The following is a 22243-nucleotide window of genomic DNA, read 5'->3' on the forward strand; positions in this document are numbered from 1 at the left end:
ATATATCTTTAGCACATTATTTGAAGTTAATTCGTACATTTAGCACATTATTCCCTGATATATCAATATGCTAGTAAATATATCTTTCGTCAGTTTGATCTAGTGATTCAGTTGCCCAGTGTTTTTAAACTTCGCATCCATAAAGGATGCAATAGATATAGGAAACTTGATAGTTACTACAAGAAACGAATATTCATTTCCTAAGGGAAGTGGAAGGGATAAGAGTGGATCTATTAGTTTTGTTGATCGGCTAGTGGCACAAGAAATGACAGAAACTGCCAAAGAAAACTGGAGGAGGAGGGATGTAACAAAATTTTGAGTATTTAATGATTCTAAATACACTTGCTAGAAGATCTTACAATGATTTGACCCAATATCCCGTTTTTCCTTGGGTCTTGGCTGACCACTCATCAGAGGTTCTTGATTTTAAGAAGTCATCTATATTTCAAGATCTCTCAAAGCCTGTTGGAGCACATGATACAAAACGATTTGAGGTTAGCGTTTAAAATATAATTCAGTGTGATCTATTATCTTTATTATTACCATTATTATGGTATGCTTCTTATATTTAGGTATTTGAATATGGTTGAGTTGCAGGCTAGGGATCCAAATGCAGATTTAGCACATTTCTTTGATGTGATAGGAGGGAGTGGCACTAGTGCACTCATAACAGCTTTGTTAGCCACACCAAGCCCTCATGATCCTACTCGTGCTGCCTTTACTCCTGCACAAATTGTAGACTTCTACAAACAAAATGGCCCTCATGTATTCAATTCATCTAGGTATAATAACACCATTAATATTCTCAGAACATCATCAATATTAACAATTAACCACAAATCATAATAACATGCTTTCGTTTTGTGTTTGTGATATTGAAACAACCAACATGCAAACATGGAAAAGATACGCAATTTGACGAGGAGTTTTTACACAACATAACTCGTGAACTGTTTAAGGACACACGACTTAGTCAAACACTTTCTAATGTTGTAATCCCAACTTTCGACACCAAGAGACAAAAGCCAGTTATATTCTCAAACTACAAGGTTAGCACCATATGCATTTATTATATTTTTCTTTACTGAAAAAAAACAATATAAAAGTTTTGGTGATGTAGGTTGAGAAGTATCCCTACTGCAATGCCTTGATGTCTGATATAAGCATATCGGCTTCAGCAGCACCCACTCTTCTTCCACCCTACTATTTTCAGAATGAGGGTGTTGACTTCAATTTGATTAGTGATGCGGACTTGAGTATGCTTAGTAATGATCTAGTAAATGGGAATCCGGTAAATTAATTTCGCTATTGATTACAATTATGATCAAATTAATTAGATGTAAATTATGATGCATGGATACTTATATATACTGTTGTTTTCCCGTGTTTTGTGCTGTTCTGTTTTCAGGATTGTTAATCCGTCTCTATTATCTTGTTTTTCTGCTATCTGGAGGAACTTTTTTTACCCTATCCAAAAAAAGATAAATAGAACCGCACTCACAAAGAAAAGGAATATGTAACTTTTATGCTAGTATAATTAAAGCTGTTAAAAAATATTCAAAATTGATCAAATAGATACCAAATTGACTTGTTAAATTTTTTTAACCATTTTTTAACTGAAATTATCATATTTCATGAGCTCTATATACACAGCTGATTACTCTATTTGGAAACATGTTACTAAACCAATTAAGAAGAAGTAAATAATTTTCTGCACTCACAGGGCTTTAAATATGTGAAAGCATTTATACCTTGTGAACATTATAAGTGGTTTCCTGTACTTGAATTGAAAAGTCTGTTGGGATTTGAGGAGCAATGAACCTGCACAAGACCAACTCAGAAAAAGAAACAAAAAGAAAACCAGCACATAAAGGGTTCACTCAAAACATGTTACTGCAGAATTTTTATCTGTCTCATCCATAAAAAATTGGTATTTTGCAGCTGTACCATGAATGTTCTCCTTTGAAGCTATCAGCTATTGTCGTGAGTTTGTTGGGAATGACAATGGTTTTATCAGAAAGCTTATCACTTCCATTGGAGTCTCGTTGTAGTTGAAGGGAGTTCATGGTAATAGAGTTCATTCGAAGCCTGTAATGTTTCTCATTCTCAAACTTGATATATATATATATATATATATATATATATATATATATATATATATCAATGTTATATTCTAATGTGTAATAATTATGATAGCAGAATATTTATTTTGAATATTAATATTATTCTATTATAACATATTTTAACAGAATTCATGCTCCTAGATTTATTTTTTTGTTACTGATCATGAATATGTGCTTAAATTTGTTTTCTTAGTTTGTGAATGTGAGAGGATGTTTTATTATTAATCTTCAATATACGGTTCAACTTTGAACCCTCATGATTCATTATTTGAATCCTGATTCAATTACCATTTGTATATAATATAGGTTAGTATCTGGACCATAATCCCATTCAAACCTTTATTTATTTCATGAAATTAAAGACCATTAGGAAATCCAAAGTTCCCTCCAAACTGGAACCCTTTGTCTTGGCAACAGGTCTCTTGAAGCTAAGGATATTTCTCACAAAGGAGTCAAAGATGAAAATCGCTTTGTTTTGGGCTAAGTTAAAAAGATATATTTGCCTCATGTTGAAATATTTAGTGGGGCTAAATGGCCAAAGTTTATGTCACGTAGTATAGCCTTTTAAAGGATCAATGGTCAATGCTGAAGGTGTTCACCTAATTTTTTATGTTTGTCATGCTATACAGTGAAAATATATTTTTATGTGACTCATGGTTATTTGGCAAATAGAAGAGGCCTGAACGATAACAAGTTCACATGTTTCCAGTCTCTAGTGTCTACAATTATTTGCATGAGCAATGGAAGATTTTTGTTAACTAGAAAAATTTGATTTGAAAGTTTAGTTTATCTGTGAATACACCTTATTTTCAGAAGTTAATACTTTTTTTTGGTAACACTTTACATATTTTCACCATGTGAAATATTTATCCGTGCTGTAGAAGTTATGATATAAAAGTGTACATTAATTAGTGATGTGAAATTAAAGCATGCATTATCAATTCATAAAAATAAAGCTTTTTGGTGAGACAAAAAGTTGTCCACACTTGAAAGAAATCTGTAGTCTCCCAAACCTTGCATATAACCTTCTCGACCAGTATTGTTTAATATTTTTTACAATTCCTCTCTAATTCTGATATACCTTTTATACCTTTAGAGAGCAACAAGGAATCTTCTCATCAATATATTTTTTTTTCTAGGCATTTGAATGGAACGGCTCTTGGTTCTTTTGTGTGGCCTGCTGTTCTAATAACTGATGCTTACAATGGTTTGAACAATCAGCCTTACAGACGGCAAAAGGACAAAGAATTTGGAGGTAACCATCTTTTTAATCCTGTAACTTCTGCAATGTGACAGAGCTAAGCAGGGTTTTTCCATTTTTTTTGTTTTTGCAATAGCCATTAAGAGTAAGCTGTAATATTTTATGTCTGGTACATTCACTTATGAGGCAAGCATGTACTTTTAATCTTGACCAAGAAGTGAAAAACAAGAAGTGAAACCATTTATAATGTTTATGTGTTTTTTACGATTTTAATAATAGATTGTGTTCTAATATAGGTCACTGCATTAAAGTCACAATTGGATGAACAAAATAAACGAAATGAAGAACGTGACAAAAGACTTGATGCAATCATGAACTTCTTTTCTCAAAATTATCAAGGTCAATTGCCTCCTGAGTTGACTATGTTTAATCCTGCACCGGTAATTTTTAAGACTGCATAACTTCTTTTATTTTTCGGAGTTTATATTTGTAATTATGATTCACATTTATATTGTAGGTTTCTGATCAAGGAAGTGTGCCAACTAATACAACAAGTTCTGGACATGACGAAAATCATATGTGATAGTTGAAGAATATAATATAATGTGGAAGTTAATTGAATCATTTAATGTTTTGAGAACCATTACAATACTTCATGATAGTTTTTGCTGACTAATATTGTACTTGAATTTGAATTTGAATTCGTATATTTGTTGTACTTTGATATACATTTAGTCATTTATAAATAATTTGTCAATTTGATGAGTTTATATCTATTTAGGTATAATTTCATTAAATATAGATTAAAAAAATAGAATAAATGTAAATAATTGTGATTGAAAAAATATATATGAATATATAAATGATAAATGATTAAAAAAATATAATAATAATAATTTAAAAATCTATGGTACTTTACGGAGGTTTTGAAACCTATAGTATTTTACGGAGGTTTTGAAAACCCAGAGTATTTTATAGGGGTTCTGAAACCTATGTTATTTTATGAAGGTTCTAAAACCCATAGTATTTTATGGAGGTTTCAAAATCCACGATATTTTATGAAGGTTTCAAAATTCATGGTAATTAACCGGGGTTTTAAACCCACAAAACTTAACTAAGGTTTTAAAACCTATGTTAAATACAAGAGGATAAAAAACCTCCGTTATTGATTGGCGCTTCCTGGGGTTCATAAAAACCCCGACTAACACATTCTCCAGGGATGGTTTAGCGGGGGAAATCGAAACCCCGGGTAAAGAACTTAGTAGAGGTTTTAACCCTGGGTAATGTAAAAATAAACCTCCGTTAAAAATATTTTTTCTTGTAGTGGTCATTTTGATATTTGTATAAAAATAGTCTCAAGTATATCACTGTGGATTGAATTATAGAAAAATAAGAATAATACGTATAACAAAATTAAATTAGTTGTTTGAAAGAGTTTTTTTTGGGTAAGGATATCTATAGTATAGCATCACTAGAGTAAGGTAAGAACTTTAGAAGTGATCCAATATTGTTCTCTAGTTTTAATCTTTAATGTATTTCTTTGTATTATATACAAAAATGTATATATATCTTGGAATACTTCTATATTTATATATAATTTTTTCGATAAGAATTATAAAATTAAAACTATATAAAAATTTTTGAAAATAAATCGGGTTTCTTCATATTTTGTCATTTTAATAAAATTATAAAACTTATTCTGTCACTTTACAAAATAGAATATGCAAGTGGTGGTAAAATTAACATATTTATCTGATACAAGAATTCTAGTAATGTGATTTGGGTAAACATTATTCTATTTTATATATATATATATATATATATATATATATATATATATATATATATATATATATATTTCACTTGACAACATTAGATTAGATGTAATTGGTACGATGTTATGGTTACATAACAATTTTTCAAGAAAAGTATGCATGTAACTTGTTAAAAATGGTGAATATAGTTTACTTAGTCGACTAGTAAACTAATGATCGATGAAATATCAAATATTGTGAAGCATATAACAAGTCAAAGTACACAAAAATTTAGTTACCAATTAATGAAGTCTCATTATTTTATTATAATAAGACAACACATAAAAATCTCTAAATACATCCACTAGTGCAGTTACATGAATGAAATATACCGAGTTTTCCGATACGCAATTGGTGTTGGTCTTATTTTGCAAGAATTCTTAAATACATCAACTAGTGCAATAATTCGTTCATTCTCTAAAACAAAATCAAACAAATGAATGAATCAAAAGATGATCACAATCTCACAAACAACCCATCGTACGTTCTGCTTAAACAAAATCCAACGAAAAACAACTTAAAACTAGAAGAAATGAACGAGAGGAGAAACGAGAAACATCGTTTGTATTATTTTGGATCAATCAACCATAAAAAAGAAGAGAGAAGAGATTTAGGGTTCAAAGTACTGAAATTTTGAAATAGAGAATTTGGGATGTTTGCAGTTCAGATGGATCTAAATACAAGTGTGATCTAATTTTAAAAATTGGTCTCATCTTTAAAAAAATATATAAATAAAATAAAAATCTGATCTAAAAAATATATAAAATATGGATAAAAAATAGGAAATAGACTTTATAAAATGATTTTTTAGTGGACCAAGTTGGACCCGATCGATGAAAGTTTGAAATTTTTTAATTTTGCTATTTCATTAGTTTAGGATTGATTAAAGCTTGTTAATTTGTGTTTTATTCAATAAAATAAATAAACACTCATATATATATATATATATATATATATATATATATAAATTTATGATGGAATTATACTTTGAGAAAGATCACTAATATATAGTCTATGATTGCATTCATAATACATGATAAGAAAAATTTGTAGAAATAAATTTAAATACTATGATAACAATTGAATTATTGTATCATATTATTTTAAATACAATTATTTAAGTCAATATAAATCTCCATAAATTAAATTATAGTTTTAAACATTACAAAAAATAATTTTTATATGAAAATTCAATAAAATATTTAAGAACTATAGAATTAGAAGTAGTTAAAAAAATGAAGAACAATACAAAAAATTGAAATAAAAATATGATATATAATAAATACGTTTTTATAAATCACTTATATTAGACAGACTTATTATATATATATATATATATATATATATATATATATATATATATATATATATATATATATATATATATATATATATATATATATATAAATAAAGTAAAGACAATTCATATTTGTGCAATATATTGTAAAACAAGTTATAAAAATTGAATTATTTTATTGTAGTAAAGTCAAATATAAATTTTCATAAATTAAAATGACAGTTTTATACATTATAAAAAATAATTTTTATATATTTTATTTGTATGAAATTTAAATATAATAATTAAGAACTATAAAATTAAAATAGTTAAAAAATAATAACAATAAAGGAAATTATTGAAATAAAAGAAAGTTCAATTATATATAATAAATATTTTTTTATACATATCAATTAAATTATGTATAACTTTCTCATAAATTTATATATAGACATATCTATATATAAAGAGAGTTCATTGTGCATTATATTATATATAAAATTTAAAATATTGAATTATTGTATCATAGTATTTTAAATATATTAATTTAAATTAAATATAAATTTTCATGACAGTTTTATGCATTATAAAAAATAATTTTTATATATTTTATTTGATGTGAAATTAAATAACATAGCTAAGAACTACACAGTTTAAATAGTATTCAAATATCTCAAAACTGGTTAGTTAACCTCTCTTATATTTGCATAATAAAAGTCTTATATTCTTGTAATTTGGAATATAACCCTTTGATGACAATGACTTTTTCAGAGTTCATTGCATATTCTTGCCCATTTGTTCAGCTAATTGAAATTATAACCACATACCAAGCAATGTACAACATCTTTCCGTAAAAGTAAAATGTATATAAATAATGAATTTTGTAGAATATAAAAAATTTAAAAATAACTTTTAATTTTAAAAGGACAAAAAATCATATTATTCTTTTACAATAACCAAAAGTAAAAATAATTCAATTTACAGAACTAAAATTATAATGGGTAAAGATAGTAAATTAAACAGAATAATATTGAGTTTATGATGTACATAATATATACATACTAAATAAAATTTTCTAGACACTTCGTAAAGGTAAACACTTGTTTTAATAAAAGACAAGAAAAAGATATAAAAAGAATATTAATATTTTTTTCGTTTCAATAAAAAAATATTATTTATAATCTATAACAATATATAGAAGGGAATTTTCTTTTTTTGTCCACTTTTGAAAATATTGATTTTATCTTTTAAATATAATAATTTATTAAATTTTTAAAAATTGACCGTTACTTTCATAAATTTTTTATAAAATCAGATGTTTTTGTTTCTTCTCTTCTTCTTTATTTATCAATAATTATTCTTTTATCTGTTCTGATATATTTCACTTTAATTTTAATATATATATATATATATATATTAACTTAATAACATTATAATATTATCACCTACTAATATAATATCACATATATTTAAAAAATATATATACACAACGCCTGTGTTAAACTAGTAATATATAAAGAATTTTATTTTTTATGTTTATTACCATAATTCTAATTCTACTTTTATAATATAATTATTTATTAAACTTTTTAAAATTAATAGTTATTTTTATTTATTTTTTGTTAAATAATTTGTTTTTTATTTTTTATTTATCTATAATTAATTAATTAATTAATTTTATTTATTTTTAATATATATAAATTTATTTTATATATTAACTTAATAATATTATATTATTATTACTTACATTCATATTTAAAAAAAATAATAATAAATAAAACAATTATCTCTATCCCCTAAACCCCAACATGAACTTCAAAATGCAGAAAGGTGATAACTACACTGCAATTTGGAGACACTCTTGAATGTGGTGAAGCGAAGTGAAGTGTGGTGGTAAGAAGATATGAACTTGACCAAAAGCTGAAACTCGCTGTGCTTCTGTGATTATCGCAGAACATGAATTCTTCAATTGTAAACACCATTGATTGGCTTCAACTCCCAAAGCCCTTCTTCCCTCAGAAAACCCATTTCTCCCAATTTTCCATCTATTCGCCCCACTTTCTCACTAATGCATTTCCCCCTCGCAACTTCACAAATCGATGCAAACTCAGAATCAAGGCTTCCAATTCTGTTTTCGACACACCCAACAAAGAGCAAGAACAAGACGCTGAATCCGCGCAACTATTCGAGGTTAGTCACAAAAGGAAAAAAGGGAACAATTTTAGGAAATTCTGGAAACTAAGAATTCGGTATTATCTGTATTGTGAGCAGTTTTGATTTATTGTTTTTTCTTGATAGTGCAATGCAAATATGCAATTTTTGATATTTATGCACCTCTGCATATTTCGGTTGGAACTTGTGTGATTGATGAGAACAGTGAACTGTGCACAGAAACTAAAGGAGGCGGAAAGGAAGAGAATGGATGAGTTGGAAGAGTTTGACAAGAAGGCGAACGTGCAGTTAGAGAGACAGCTTGTGATGGCTTCTTCGTGGAGCAGAGTTCTGTTGACTTTGCGAGGAAAACTCAAGGGGACTGAGTGGGATCCTGAGAACTCACACGGAATAGAGTTCAGCGATTTTTTGAGACTTCTTGACTCTAATAATGTACAGTTTATGGAGTACGCTAATTACGGTCAAACAATATCAGGTGGAGATTTTTCCTTTTCCTTTCCTTTTTCAGGAGTAGAAAAAAGTAGTTAAATGAAAAAAGTTTCTTAAAGTTAAGTGCATAGTTTATTTTAACTTTATGAGCAGCTAGGTTTGTTAAACTTTATATTTTCTTTTCTCATGAGTGCTTGTAGAGAAATTTGTCTTTAATAGAGTCTATATGTTATGCTGGACACGAAACTAAGTTGCTAGTTGTGAGTAAGATGTTTACTGGGTATCATTAGTTTGATTTATGGCTTGGTGATTTGAATATGTTGTATGAGGATGTTATGAGAGTTAATGCAGATAATGTGACTCTGAGTTTAGGAGTTTAGAAGTTTAGCTGAGAGATCAGAGAAGACTCTGTTTTATATATTGTCTTTGCATTTTTGTTGCTTCTGAGTTTAATTTGGTGCATTATGTGAAGTTCTCACTGTTGGGTTGAACATGTTAGCTGATTGATGAAATTAGTTTGTGTTTATTGCCGTTTGTGCTGTTTGTTTGAGACAATCTTGTTTTGTTTATTGCAAATTAAGTAATGAAGATATAGGGATACCATTTTTTGTATTTCTACTCCTGAAAAGAAAAAGAAGGTGCAAAAGGTGGAGATATAAGGTTGGTTTGATGGTAAAAGCTGCAGGGAGAGAAGGATAGGTCGTGGGTCAAATCCCGTCACTAATAAAATACATTTGCCAAATAAAAGAAAAAAAAAGGAAAAGAAGGTAGAACAGGGAAGTGTCAGCAGAATAAACTGCAGAATGGCATAATAATATCAATTGTCCTTCAAGCTGATCTGGCATTTTATCATTTTACAATATGTATTGCAATGTATTTTACAATTGCAAAAGTTATTGTATTGGTGCGGTGCACTTTGGTCCATGCTATTGCTTCAGCCTAGCTATGTAAAGCTGTAGGTCTGGTTTAAATGTTGTTTTGCTCAATATTTGTTTTCATGTTTCTGCAGTTATTCTACCTTATTACAAAAACGGGACAGTGATAGGAACAGAAGGGAATCCGGATGATATTATTTTTCGGCGTCATCCAGTCAATCGAATGCCAATTGATAGTTGGAATGATGTATGGAGAAAGCTACATCAGCAAATTGTAAATGTTGATGTCATTAATGTAGATGCTGTGCCTGCTGAAATATACTCTACTGTTGCAGTTGCTGTCATATGGTCTATGCGTCTTGCTCTAGCTGTTGGTTTTTATGTGTGGATTGATAATTTGATGAGACCAATATATGCAAAGTTGATACCTTGCGATTTGGGAACTCCTAGCCAAAAAACTAGCCAGCCACTCAGAAGTCGTGCACTTGGATCTCTAGGACAGAGTCGGTAAGTGGATAAATTTTCTGTATGTTTCCTGTTGGTTGTTGGAATTTCACTTTTTTAGCTGGCTGATTGTTAGGACTGTGGGAAAGGGGTTAGTTAAGACAATTAGGATATCAATTATTTAGTAATGAGTTAAATAAGTCAAAGGATGGGGAAATGATTTCATTCTTTGGGGTATCATTTGTAATTGAGCATTAGCACTTTGCGAGTAAGAAACCCTTGGAGGAGAGATTAATCACTTATTCATCCTTTTTATTCTATTCAATAAAATATTTCTTTCCTAATTCTGGTTCGTAACTGTTGGAGATCCAACATCAACTTGAGATCCTGAAAATCCACTTTCTACGATGGTATTAGAGCATATGAGAATCTATCTTAATGGTATTTGTTTGGCATGTCATTCTACCAACTATCAAACAACCTCTATTCCCACGCTCAATGTCCTTGGTGTGAGAGCATATGTTAGAGATATCACAATGACTAGGGATATGACCAAAATATTAAATAGTGCTGGGTGTAAACCATACTTTACTAAACTAGTTTTATGAGGTTGAGTTAGACTTAAAGTCCATTTTCTAATAATAACATTGATATTTGTCACTCATTTTTTTTTTTAAATAATAGGATTCACATTTTAGCCATCATTATGAACATTAGTATTCTACATAGGCTGACATTATAGTATTCAACAGTCATATGTCATCACATGGAAAGCTGCATACAAGGAAGAAAAAATATACAAAAACATGAGAGACCAAACCAAACCTATGCTTAGAAAAAAATAACCACACTCCCGCAAAGGATACAACTAAGCAAAACAAAATTTGGAATTTGATACCTATTACAAAAATATCTAAACTAAGACTAGAAGGAAGATCATTAACCCACATAGCCAAGTCTATTGTCAATCCCAATGTTAGCAAGACCGTCAGCACAACAATTGTCTTCATGATAAATGTGAGAAACCTTAAAGTCTAAAGCATCACATCTTTTAAGACACTTAATCCATCTTCTTTATTAACCCACTGAATAGTTTGAGGAGAAGAAAAAGCTTGACAAAGCAAGGTAGAGACATATTTTAACCAGAATCCACAAAAGTCTCTATAGTCACATTCAACTTATAATTGCTAGAGAATATTTATCATCATTTGACCTTAATCAAATAGCTAATGCTTTTGGGCTAGGCAGTTTTATTTGAGATTTAGAATTAAATTGTGGGGAAGGGAACTATGATACTTACTGTTTACTTCCAAAATACTTTGCACTTGCTTGACTGTAAACATGTGGGTATTAGCTCTACTCACTGCATAAATTATTTAGAACTTGGACAAGATCTACTTTGCAACTGAAATTTTGATGATTGAATTTGTCATTATCAAATTTAATTTAGATATTTGTATTGGGAAACCGTAGAGGCAAAACCAGTGCATCCGTTGCTTGTATTTGCCCAACCATTATTATTTATTATTTCTTTTTCGCTTGATATATGGACAGCTGCTGTTGCTGGTATTTCATCTCTTGGGTCTTTGTTTTCCTTTATCTTTATGATGATATTTAGGTCATGTTGAGGGATGCACACCAACACAGCTATATTTGCAAACCTTTTATGTTATAAGAAATGTGGTTTAGTGGTGTCTGACTAATGATAATGAGTGAAGTTCTGAATATTGTTGGGAAGTTTTTGGTGCAACTTCTTCAAATAAAAAGAAAAGCATTAGATTTTGACAGCTAATCTGTTTACACCCAGAATCTAATTGTTATGTTTCCCCTCAGGGCTAAATTTATATCTGCAGAAGAAAGAACTGGTGTTACATTTGATGATTTTGCTGGCCAGGAATATATAAAGAAAGAACTACAAGAGATTGTTCGAATTTTGAAGAATGACGATGATTTTCAAGACAAAGGAATTTACTGTCCAAAAGGTGTACTTCTTCATGGGCCTCCTGGAACTGGTAAAACCCTTCTGGCCAAAGCCATTGCAGGTGAAGCAGGATTGCCTTTCTTTGCAGCCAATGGCACAGATTTCGTAGAGGTGCTGCCACTTCTCCAAAGATGTTCATATGCATTTAATTGAAATTTGCAAGTAGAACTTTGAAAATTTTGTTTGGTTCAATATCTAAATCCTAACAAAGTCATTATATTTTTGATGAACTGGATTGTAGATAAAATTTAGGCTAAATTATACAAATAATTCTTTATCTTTTATGTTTTATTCAGTTTAGTCCCTTATCTTCTAAAAGTTTTAATTTAGTCCTGTATGTTTTTAGAATGGTCCTTCCATCAGCCTGAACTTAACTCCATTAACATTTTAAATTAACCCACCATTCCAACCTCCGTATCCCTCTTCCCAGTCCCCTCTTCTTCCTCCACTCCTCAACTGCACTTCCTCCCTTTCCCACCACATCTTATCTCTTCTACCCCCTACCCCACCGCATCCTAAACTACCTTACCTGCAACAACAATTAACCCCTTCCTCTTCCCCCCTCCACCAACTTGTACCCACACCTTCTTCAACAATATATAATGACATAAACTCCCCTAATAGCAAAAACAAAAGAAACTTCATTTTTGAAACAAACAAAGAAAATCATTTTTTTCTTGTATCCTTTTTCTTTTTCAAATTTTGGCAAGAACAAGAACCGTAAGGGTTACCTCAATCTAAGAGTGTAAAGTTGGGGTGACATTTCAGGCTGAGATTCCTGTTTAAAGCAAATGTTTGATTTTTATTTTTGGGAGAACAAATAAGGAAGAAAGGGAATTGAATGAATGAATGGATGGTGAAGATAGAAGAGTAAGAGTTTGCTGTGGGTGTATATAGGGTGTGGAGAGGGAGGGGGAAGGAGAAGGAGGGTGGAGGAGGAAGATGGAGGATAGAATGAGATGTTAATTTTAAAGATCAACAAATTTGGTTTAACATTATGGAAAAACCATTTGAACCACTTTATGACATAAATGACTAAATTGAATTTTTAAAAGATAATTTATCCTTAAATTTGTATAAAATGTATAATTTAACCTTAAATTTAGGTTAACTCTAATTTTGGTCAAATCGTCATTTAGTGTCTACTTTTACATCATTTGGTCCTTCAAATTGGATTATATCAAAAGTTGACATTAAAGGACCATTTTGATGTATTATTATTAAAGGACCAAATTGATGCTACTTGTATCTTTAGATGACCAATTTTTTTTTTATTTAAATAACAAGGTTAAATGGAGACATCAACTTATTAATCAATAGGTAATAATATGGAATCTAGTATTCCTCTTTCAATCAGTTACACACAGATAATGAGATAAATTTGACTCTAATTAGAGTGTGCTAACTGCTAACTATTTGTATCTACATCATGTGCTTCACAATATTCCTTTTGTTTACATGGATGGACTTCATGATGGCATGTCCCCATGAAATGTGAAATGTTGCATTTGATAAGGCTTGTCCTAATTATTTTTAAACCTGATTTATTTGGAACTTTACAACTAAATGAGATTGACTCATTTAATGTCTTTTCTTCCCAGATGTTTGTAGGGGTTGCTGCATCACGTGTTAAGGACCTCTTTGGAAATGCAAGATCATTTTCACCTTCTATAATCTTTATTGATGAGATAGATGCTATTGGTAGCAAACGTGGAGGACCTGATATTGGTGGAGTAAGATATGAACTACTTTTACATCGATTTTTTTTTTTTTTCTGTACTTCCAAATCTATATATAGAAATTGGTGTGGAAAAAGCAAACTCCAGATTTTTTGTTTTTGCAGCACTAATGTTGGATTGACTAAAAATTGTCAAAGTTCTAGTGGTCTATAAGATATTATCAATTTTCCTTAGGCTTATCCTTTTGGGTAAAAGAAGAAATTATAACAGAAGGAGAGTACAAATGGAAAGAAGGATAAGAGTACTTGTTAAAATACAAGAAGTGGAAAAGCAATCTGGAAGGAACAAAAGACATCAATGTAGGAAAACTATTCAACCGTTTTATGTACTTGAAATGGATGTTTTAAAAGATATTGTGCTCCTACATGGAGGCCAAATGCATATACTATAAAATGCTAAATTAACTCTCCACCTATGCACCAAAGTGTAGCAAGTTAATAGGAAAAATGATGATTATTAAAGGGAATACATACAAAGGACAGTGTATTGAGCGTAGCAATGTTGATGCCTTTGTGTAATGCTATGGACAATCCCAATGCAAAGGGGAGAGTCTGATGTGTAGGAGATGAGTCTCTAGGAAGATGGAAAGAATTGGGCCAGAAGTAGTGGGTATGATTTGTGAACAACAAAGGGGTTCAGAGATGAGACAAGTGAGGAAATAATTTAAAAGAAACCGTGACCTACTAGGAACATAATATCAGTGTCATGAAGCACATCTAAAGTGAATCGGAAGAAAGGACTAGCCTAAAAGATGCTAATACCAACAAAATCAATATATGTGTTGTCCTGATAGTAGCTCTTCCAACCTTTTGGAAATTAAGACTATCCAAGAAATGACACTGGATTTCATGGCCAGTTTCTTATTTTTATTGGAGTTAAGGCATAGACAAAAGTGCATATGGAGAGGTAAAGAGGAAGAAAATAGAAGTTCTGCTTTGAGAGCAATAGAAATTAGCTCACCTAGTTTTGGAGGATGGGTGGTGGCATAGAATCGATCAAATAGAATGTAGTGAATATGGCATACCCTAGAAAATATGGTATGTTGAAGTGAAAGAGCTAGGTATAAGCTATCTCTACTAGATGTTGATTTTCTATTTGACTATGCCATTCAGTTGTGGGTTACTGGGTTATGATCACATGATTATTGTTTTAAAGTGATCTTTTATGTTGGAGATCCCACATCGACTAGAGATAAGACTATTATAGCCTATCCTAGTGAGCATTGTTGTTTGTTGGGTCTATTGTTCTACCCGCTATCAGACCACCCATTAATATCTATTCCCACGCTTGAGATGTATATGCCTCGGCGTGAGGGGGTGCATCGGAAGTCCTACATTGTCTAGAGATAAGACCAATTTACAATGTATAAGTGGGTGCAAATCTCACCTTACAAGCCGGTTTTGTGGGTCTATTGTTCCACCCGTTATTGGGCCATTTATTAATGTCTAGTCTCACGCTCAAGATGTATATATCTCGGTACGAGGGGTGTGTGTGAAAGTCTCACATCGACAAGAGATAAAGGCCATGTTACAATATATAATTGGGTGCAAACCTCATCTTACAAGTTGATTTTGTAAGGTTGAGACAGGGAGACCATCAGTAATGCAGTAAAGAAAACACAATGCAACCTAGGATTTCAAGAGAGAGAAATCTAGGGTTTTAGGTGAGAGAAAGTGTGATAACTCTAAAAGACTTCACCAAATGGTACCGAAACGAAGAAAAAGGGTAGAAATTGGCTTTGAGTGCTTCGACAAGTCAATCCGTGGTGGTCCAGAAAGGTGGTGGTCTTGAAAGATTCCGACCATCAGAAGGTGGGGTGTGAGACACGAATCTAGGGCAGCTGCGGTAGTCATGGTGCGTGGTGGTGTGTCAGCCAGAATTAGGATGTGCGACCACCAGGGTTTGTTCACCCTCCTCAAGGCTCACTACACCCAAGTGTTGGAGGATGAATCTCTAGTGGCGGAATGCAGCACACGGCTGCTGACGATGCAAATAGTGACTTGAGGACAATGTATTTGGACAGAGACTGGCATACCAAGATTGATATGCTCTGATACCAACTTGAGAAAAATATAAAAGAATGAATAATGAATTTGAGAGAGCCTGATCACTCCTCTAATATGTTTTCAAATTTGTATTGGTAGAATTTTGATACAAGGAGTACAAGGAAGAACAAAAATCAAACTATAGTCTAGGTACAAAGATAGGTACAACTCATATATTAGTTTTTCAATACATCTATTTCCCTACCTATATTTAATACCTATTCTAACACAACTAATACAACAGTACAACACATAAACAGGTGGTTAAAATTAACAATGTATTGTAACAGTATAGAAACCATGTACCATGTCTCGGGACATCAACATGGTAAGTGACAAAGCAAAGAAAACTACATATTTTCATGTCTTCAGATTTGTGACAAAGATAGGTACAACTATTATAGTCTAGGTACAACTAATATATTAGTTTTCCAATACATCTATTTCCTACCTATATTTAATACCTATTCTAACACAACTAATACAACAGTACAACACATTTAAACAGGTGGTTAAAATTAACAATGTATTCTAACAGTATAGAAACCATGTACCATGTCTCGGGACATCAACATGGTAAGTGACAAAGCAAAGAAAACTACATATTTTCATGTCTTCAGATTTGTGACATTTATTGGCTGTAGTGCAACGGATTTTGATTATAGACATCTTTAGAATGTACTGTTTTTTTTTTTTTTTTTTTCAATTAACTATCAACTTTATGAAGTACAGTGACATTGGAATTTCATCTGATGAAATTTGAAGAGCTTTTCTTGGGGCTATTTTTATGATTTTATGTGATGCAAGATTGTTGTTAAATGTTCCCGGCAGAACCTGTACATCATTTTTTTCTAGGCTAGGACATTGCTTATTCTTTTCTTACTTCCCTAGTTCTCTCGACTTTTATAATGAAAAATCTGGAATTGCATTATGTAGGGAGGTGCTGAAAGGGAACAAGGTTTACTTCAGATACTGACTGAGATGGATGGATTCAAAGTTTCCACAGCACAAGTAAGTTTTTAATTGGTTGCTGGGATCATATAGATGTTATATGATATACTGAACTGGAATTTCAGGTGCTGGTGATAGGAGCCACAAATAGGTTGGATATTCTTGATCCTGCCCTATTGAGGAAGGGTCGTTTTGATAAGATCATCAGAGTAGGTTTGCCATCAGAGGATGGAAGATATGCTATTTTGAAGGTATTTCACCACTACAACTGTTATTTACTCTGATCTTGTTTTCCTCTACTATCTCACCATCTTTAATTTCATTTTTTTCTAATTTCTTTATAATGCACACTAGGTGCATGCTAGGAATAAATTTTTTCGCTCAGAGGAGGAAAAACATACATTACTGAAGGAAATTTCTGAGCTGACTGAAGATTTTACCGGGGCAGAGCTACAAAATATACTGTAAATAATCTTTTGGGATGTTGCTGCACCAGTCTATCATGAGAATATCGGCTAATATTATCTTGAACTAATTGACAGGAATGAAGCTGGAATTTTGACAGCTAGGAAGGATTTGGATTACATTGGAAGAGATGAGCTGCTTGAGGCATTAAAAAGGGTTGGTGTTTCTTAGCTTAGTTCTGGCTGGGCAATAATATTATTTCTTATGACATTTTGAATCATCTTTGGTGCAAGTTTATGCTGTGATAAATCTTATGGATTTGCAGCAAAAAGGAACATTTGAAACTGGGCAAGAGGATAGTACTGATATTCCTGAAGAATTAAAACTGAGATTGGCATACAGAGAAGCAGCTGTTGCTGTTCTTGCATGTTATTTTCCTGAGCCCCACCGTCCCTTTTTAGAGGTCATTTCTGTTTTATAGCAAGTTCCATGTGTTTGTGGATACATTATTATTTCAACTGTGTTATTGGGTGTTTATCTTTTGCAGACTGATATAAGTTCTATCCGTAGCCAGCCAAATATGCGTTATACTGAAGTTTCTGGTCAGGTTTTTGCAAGGAAATCAGATTACATAAACTCCATAGTCCGTGCTTGTGCTCGTAAGTTGTTTTGGGTTTCAGGTCATTTTGGAAAGTCTTATTTGCAATCTGATAGTACTTTGACTTATTTGACTTTCATCATTTAGATATTGTTGTTTAAAACATTACATATTCTGTTTCTTGAATAATAATTATACTAGATTAAATGAAAGTTAGTGGTATGGGGGCTGTGTTGTGATACTCATTTGCTGTTATTCGAAAGATTTTTTTGCTTAAGAATGCCCTTTTGCTTTTTTATTGTGGCACTCAATTTATATAAAAAACTTTTATCTCCTGTATAAATGATTGGTTTGATGAATTTATAAGGATCCTAGCAGTGAGTTCAACATGTTAGCCTCCAGTGTACATAAATTATTTTGCTCTTGAAAACCAACAGAGGCAAGGTTCTTAATGTAAACTTAAATTTGTATTTCGTATACTCTTTAACAGAAGAATACAAAGAACTTCCTGTAGCTAGCCACAAGATGATTGTCTAAGATTGGTACTTTGGTTATTGAGCTCTTTTGCATATTAAAATTTGTTTGTAGCAAGAGTAATTGAGGAGGAGATGTTTGGGATTGACAACATGTGTTGGATCTCTGCAAAGGCAACATTAGAAGCTTCAAGGCGTGCAGAGTTTTTGATTCTGCAGACAGGAATGACTGCCTTTGGGAAAGCATATTACAAAAACTATAGTGATCTTGTGCCAAATGTATGTTAATGGGAACTAGCAGCTTGTGCTTTAATACGCTTTCTTTCCCTTAACAGAAATGTTTGAGGAGTATAGTTGTATCACAACTCATGTTGAACATTTTATACAGCTTGCAGTGAAGCTTGAAGCGCTTAGAGATGAGTATATGCGTTATGCTACTGAGAAGTGCTCATTGGTGCTAAAAGAATACCATTTGGCAGTTGAGACAATCACAGGTCTGGTTCTCTCGTGAGTTTTTTTGTTAACGAATGAACCATCTCTTGCTGGTATTTATTTAGTTCAAGATAATCGAGACATGCTTTTAGAAATTAACTTTTACTGTATCGCATTACTTGGCAATTATTGATACTTTCGCATGAAGAGGTGCACTGGAAAAATTGCTACATGCTTACTTGTTTTGCAGATATTTTGCTTGAAAAGGGTAAAATCAAAGCTGAGGAGATTTGGGACATCTATAAGAGTGCTCCTCGTGTAGCTCAGGTTAGATCATAAACTAAAGTGGAGCAGCACGTTGTCATGTTTTTTCATTTGCCGGTCATTAACATTGTTATACTTGTGCTTGTGTGTGGGATTGAGATTTCCTAATGACACATTTTTTATATTTAATGCATGATTGGAGGTATTCTCACATTTCATCAAGTGATTTGGCAGATATTTATTACTTGTGTCATGTGTTGAATTTTCTACGCATTACAAAGTTTTTGCATGGCAGGCCCTATCCTCGATCTTTCTTTTTTTAATATCAATATTCTTGGTTGAATAAATGATAACCTTTTGAGATTCAATTTTTTCCGAGTCTTGTTTAGCCTCCTGTCAGACCAGTTGATGAATATGGAGCACTGATTTATGCTGGACGATGGGGAATCCATGGGATCAGTCTTCCTGGAAGGGTTACATTTGCACCTGGCAACGTTGGATTTTCGACCTTTGGGGCACCTCGCCCAACAGAGGTACAATTCGAAACCTTTTTTTTTTTATATAAGGTGCCATAGTTCGTCATACAACTGATTTGTGCTCTTTCATTTTTCCTTCTTTTTACTGTAGACACAAATGGTTAGTGATGAAACTTGGAAACTAGTAGATGATATCTGGGATAAAAAGGTTCAAAACATTAAAGATGAAGCTACAAAAGTGATCGAAGAGGAGAAGGAAAAGCCACAACTTTTAATGGCGAGCCATTTTCTTTGAGAGGAACTTAAATTTGACATACAGGTTTGTTAGCGTTTAGTTATATTCCAACTTCAATTATCTCTAGAGTTCATAATTTTGGTTTTGGTTGTGGGGAGTAATTGAATAAGGTGACAATTGGAGCATGCTTTATTTAAACATCAATTGTCATTTACAGATGCATTTGGGAAAAGAACATATTCAATCATGTCCAGAAATAGCAACAGCGGCTCAAACTAATTACGCATGTTGTCTCTCATCTGATCTAATTTGCACTGTAAAACTTCGTGGCCCTTTTCTTTGAGAAGCTGCCCTTGCCCACAGTTCTTTTTCAATATGAATATCAACCTTGGATGCATACCATCAAAAGGAAGATTGATATATTCTTGACCAAGATGAAGGGTGCTTAATAAAAATATTCAAATAATTCAATTTTTGTTTACGCGAGACCTTTTTTGCCACAGATGGAGCTCTGAGGGTTTTAGTGTGAGCTGTTACGTGAAATACTTTACTACCCACATTGTAATTTCTCACGGGGATTATTGAGAGAATTGTAAATTTATTAAATTATCCCTCATGTTTCAATAGTTACTTTGTAATCGTTCTCTTCAATGGCAAATTCAAGTGGAAAAATTGTGGCACCACTTTTCCTTTACATGATTTTTTGGATCACCAACCCTGATCTGCAGACGACAGTTAGCTCATGTAGATCTCCCACATTTGATCTGATGTAAAAGTGTAGTGATGTATACCAAAAGTGGTGTTCCAATATTAGTACTCTAAATTTTATTAATTCAGTGTCCTTCATATAAAACAATTCCTGATATTGATATTCATTTTATTCTTTGTTGAGTTGAGGTTTGTGAAGATTGCCTTATATACACATCCATGATTCCATGCAATACCTTGCAGCCCCTCCTCTTTAGCTTTGTATTACTCCATTCAGGAGAGTTATTGCCATGCATTTCTGAATCCTAGATGTATTCACTGTTTGGATGGACTCAATAATTTATACTTTTACTAATAAAAGCAGCAATTATAAAAGAACATCAAGTTAGAACTCTATCTTCATCTTTTATTTTCATTAAATTTAACGATTAAAGATGAATTAATTGTTAGAACTCTTAGTAAGAAAAACAACGTTGTTTTTAAAATTATGTTTTAAGTTATTATTATTATTATTATTATTTATAGCATAGGAATTAGAACGGGTGCTGAAGCAGAATTAATGATTGTTCCACTGCAAGATGGTTTGCTTTATACTGTTTAGTAAGTGAAAATTATTCTGATTTTCAAACATGAAAAAATAATTATCTTTATTTTGTATTTTGATAAAGCATTTTAACAATTTTAAGAAATTGAAATGCATTGTATTTGAAATTCTTTTCATTTTTTAAATAATATATTTAGATTGAGTAATTGAAATACCTTATAATTCAATTTTTTATTTGGATAAAATAATTGAAATACATTCCTTATTGAGTGAATTTCAAATTCTACTATTTTAGTGATTTGAAATACCTTCTTAAAATCACTCAATTTCAATTTCTTTCTAATATCCTTATCTAAACAAATTATTTTATTTAAAAAAAATTTAAATTTTTTAAATAAATGAATTATCTTCTTAAATTGCCTAAACACACGAGAACCGTAAAATATCTTCTTTATCCTATCGATGGATTTTAATTAAGTTATTTTAAATTCGTTTTGTATTCATGACTGATTAGTGTCACGTTTACGAGGCGTAAGACTGTCCGTCAACGTGTTAATTTCTTTACAAAGGATATGTTTATATTGGGATTCAAATCTCTGAAGCCTTTTTCAGTATTACTAATAAATTAATGTTTCATCGTTTTTATTGCGCTCTTTTCAGGACCATTTCAGTTAAATAGTCTTTTAAGAAAATGAAAATTTAAAGAAGACGTTTATTAAATGATTAAAATTAAAAAAGATGCAAGTTTTGGCAGTTTTAAAATTCAAGTTTTCTATTCTGATATATTTCAATTTGAAAGTAACTTCTAAACTTAAAATGTTATAAAATTACCAAACAACTTTCACTTAAATCAACACCATGAATCCATCAACTAGGCAAACTTACTAGAAAAGTAAGAATAAAATACAAAGTAACTTGTTGCTAATGTCGGTGTTCATTTATCATTTACATCTATGTGCTGTTCACGCACTTCTTTTCTGACACTGTTTTCTGAGAGAAGAGTTAAAGTCAGTGCAACAAAACTTTCACTGACGTACCATGAAAGGAATTGAGCATTT

General features: G+C 31.4%; 3 protein-coding genes and 1 long non-coding RNA gene across 5 annotated transcripts; all 4 read left to right on the forward strand.

Moving 5' to 3' along the window:
• Positions 1 to 413: 413 nt before the first annotated feature.
• Positions 414 to 973, forward strand: LOC114164641 (patatin-13-like). 2 transcript variants are annotated; one of them, XR_003599579.1, is made up of 3 exons: positions 414 to 494; positions 598 to 782; positions 907 to 972. XR_003599579.1 is itself a non-coding variant. In XM_028049378.1 (3 exons), exons 1-3 carry the CDS (start codon positions 475 to 477, stop codon positions 917 to 919), a joined length of 243 nt encoding a protein of 80 aa, XP_027905179.1. In that variant the 5' UTR covers positions 431 to 474; the 3' UTR covers positions 920 to 973. The 2 variants fall into 2 exon arrangements, 1 of the variants encoding a protein (XP_027905179.1); XM_028049378.1 differs by having other exon boundaries at positions 431 to 494; positions 573 to 782; positions 907 to 973.
• A 39-nt stretch (positions 974 to 1012) lies between these two features.
• LOC114164640 (patatin-like protein 1) lies at positions 1013 to 2060 on the forward strand. The gene is made up of 3 exons (XM_028049377.1): positions 1013 to 1049; positions 1121 to 1291; positions 1942 to 2060. Exons 2-3 carry the CDS (start codon positions 1151 to 1153, stop codon positions 2053 to 2055), a joined length of 255 nt encoding a protein of 84 aa, XP_027905178.1. The 5' UTR covers positions 1013 to 1049; positions 1121 to 1150; the 3' UTR covers positions 2056 to 2060.
• A 1219-nt stretch (positions 2061 to 3279) lies between these two features.
• On the forward strand, positions 3280 to 3701 carry LOC114196075. Its single transcript, XR_003606615.1, has 2 exons — positions 3280 to 3378; positions 3621 to 3701. It is a non-coding gene; the product is annotated as an uncharacterized LOC114196075 (long non-coding RNA).
• A 4532-nt stretch (positions 3702 to 8233) lies between these two features.
• LOC114163939 (probable inactive ATP-dependent zinc metalloprotease FTSHI 4, chloroplastic) lies at positions 8234 to 20789 on the forward strand. Its single transcript, XM_028048333.1, has 17 exons — positions 8234 to 8604; positions 8806 to 9061; positions 10025 to 10397; positions 12168 to 12426; positions 13917 to 14048; positions 17036 to 17110; positions 17176 to 17301; positions 17405 to 17514; positions 17593 to 17671; positions 17781 to 17918; positions 18003 to 18114; positions 18642 to 18805; positions 18915 to 19020; positions 19209 to 19285; positions 19612 to 19755; positions 19850 to 20017; positions 20151 to 20789. Exons 1-16 carry the CDS (start codon positions 8371 to 8373, stop codon positions 19991 to 19993), a joined length of 2529 nt encoding a protein of 842 aa, XP_027904134.1. The 5' UTR covers positions 8234 to 8370; the 3' UTR covers positions 19994 to 20017; positions 20151 to 20789.
• The last annotated feature ends 1454 nt before the right edge of the window (positions 20790 to 22243 follow it).

This window comes from Vigna unguiculata, chromosome 9, assembly GCF_004118075.2.
Source record: "Vigna unguiculata cultivar IT97K-499-35 chromosome 9, ASM411807v1, whole genome shotgun sequence".
Taxonomy (NCBI): domain Eukaryota; kingdom Viridiplantae; phylum Streptophyta; class Magnoliopsida; order Fabales; family Fabaceae; genus Vigna; species Vigna unguiculata.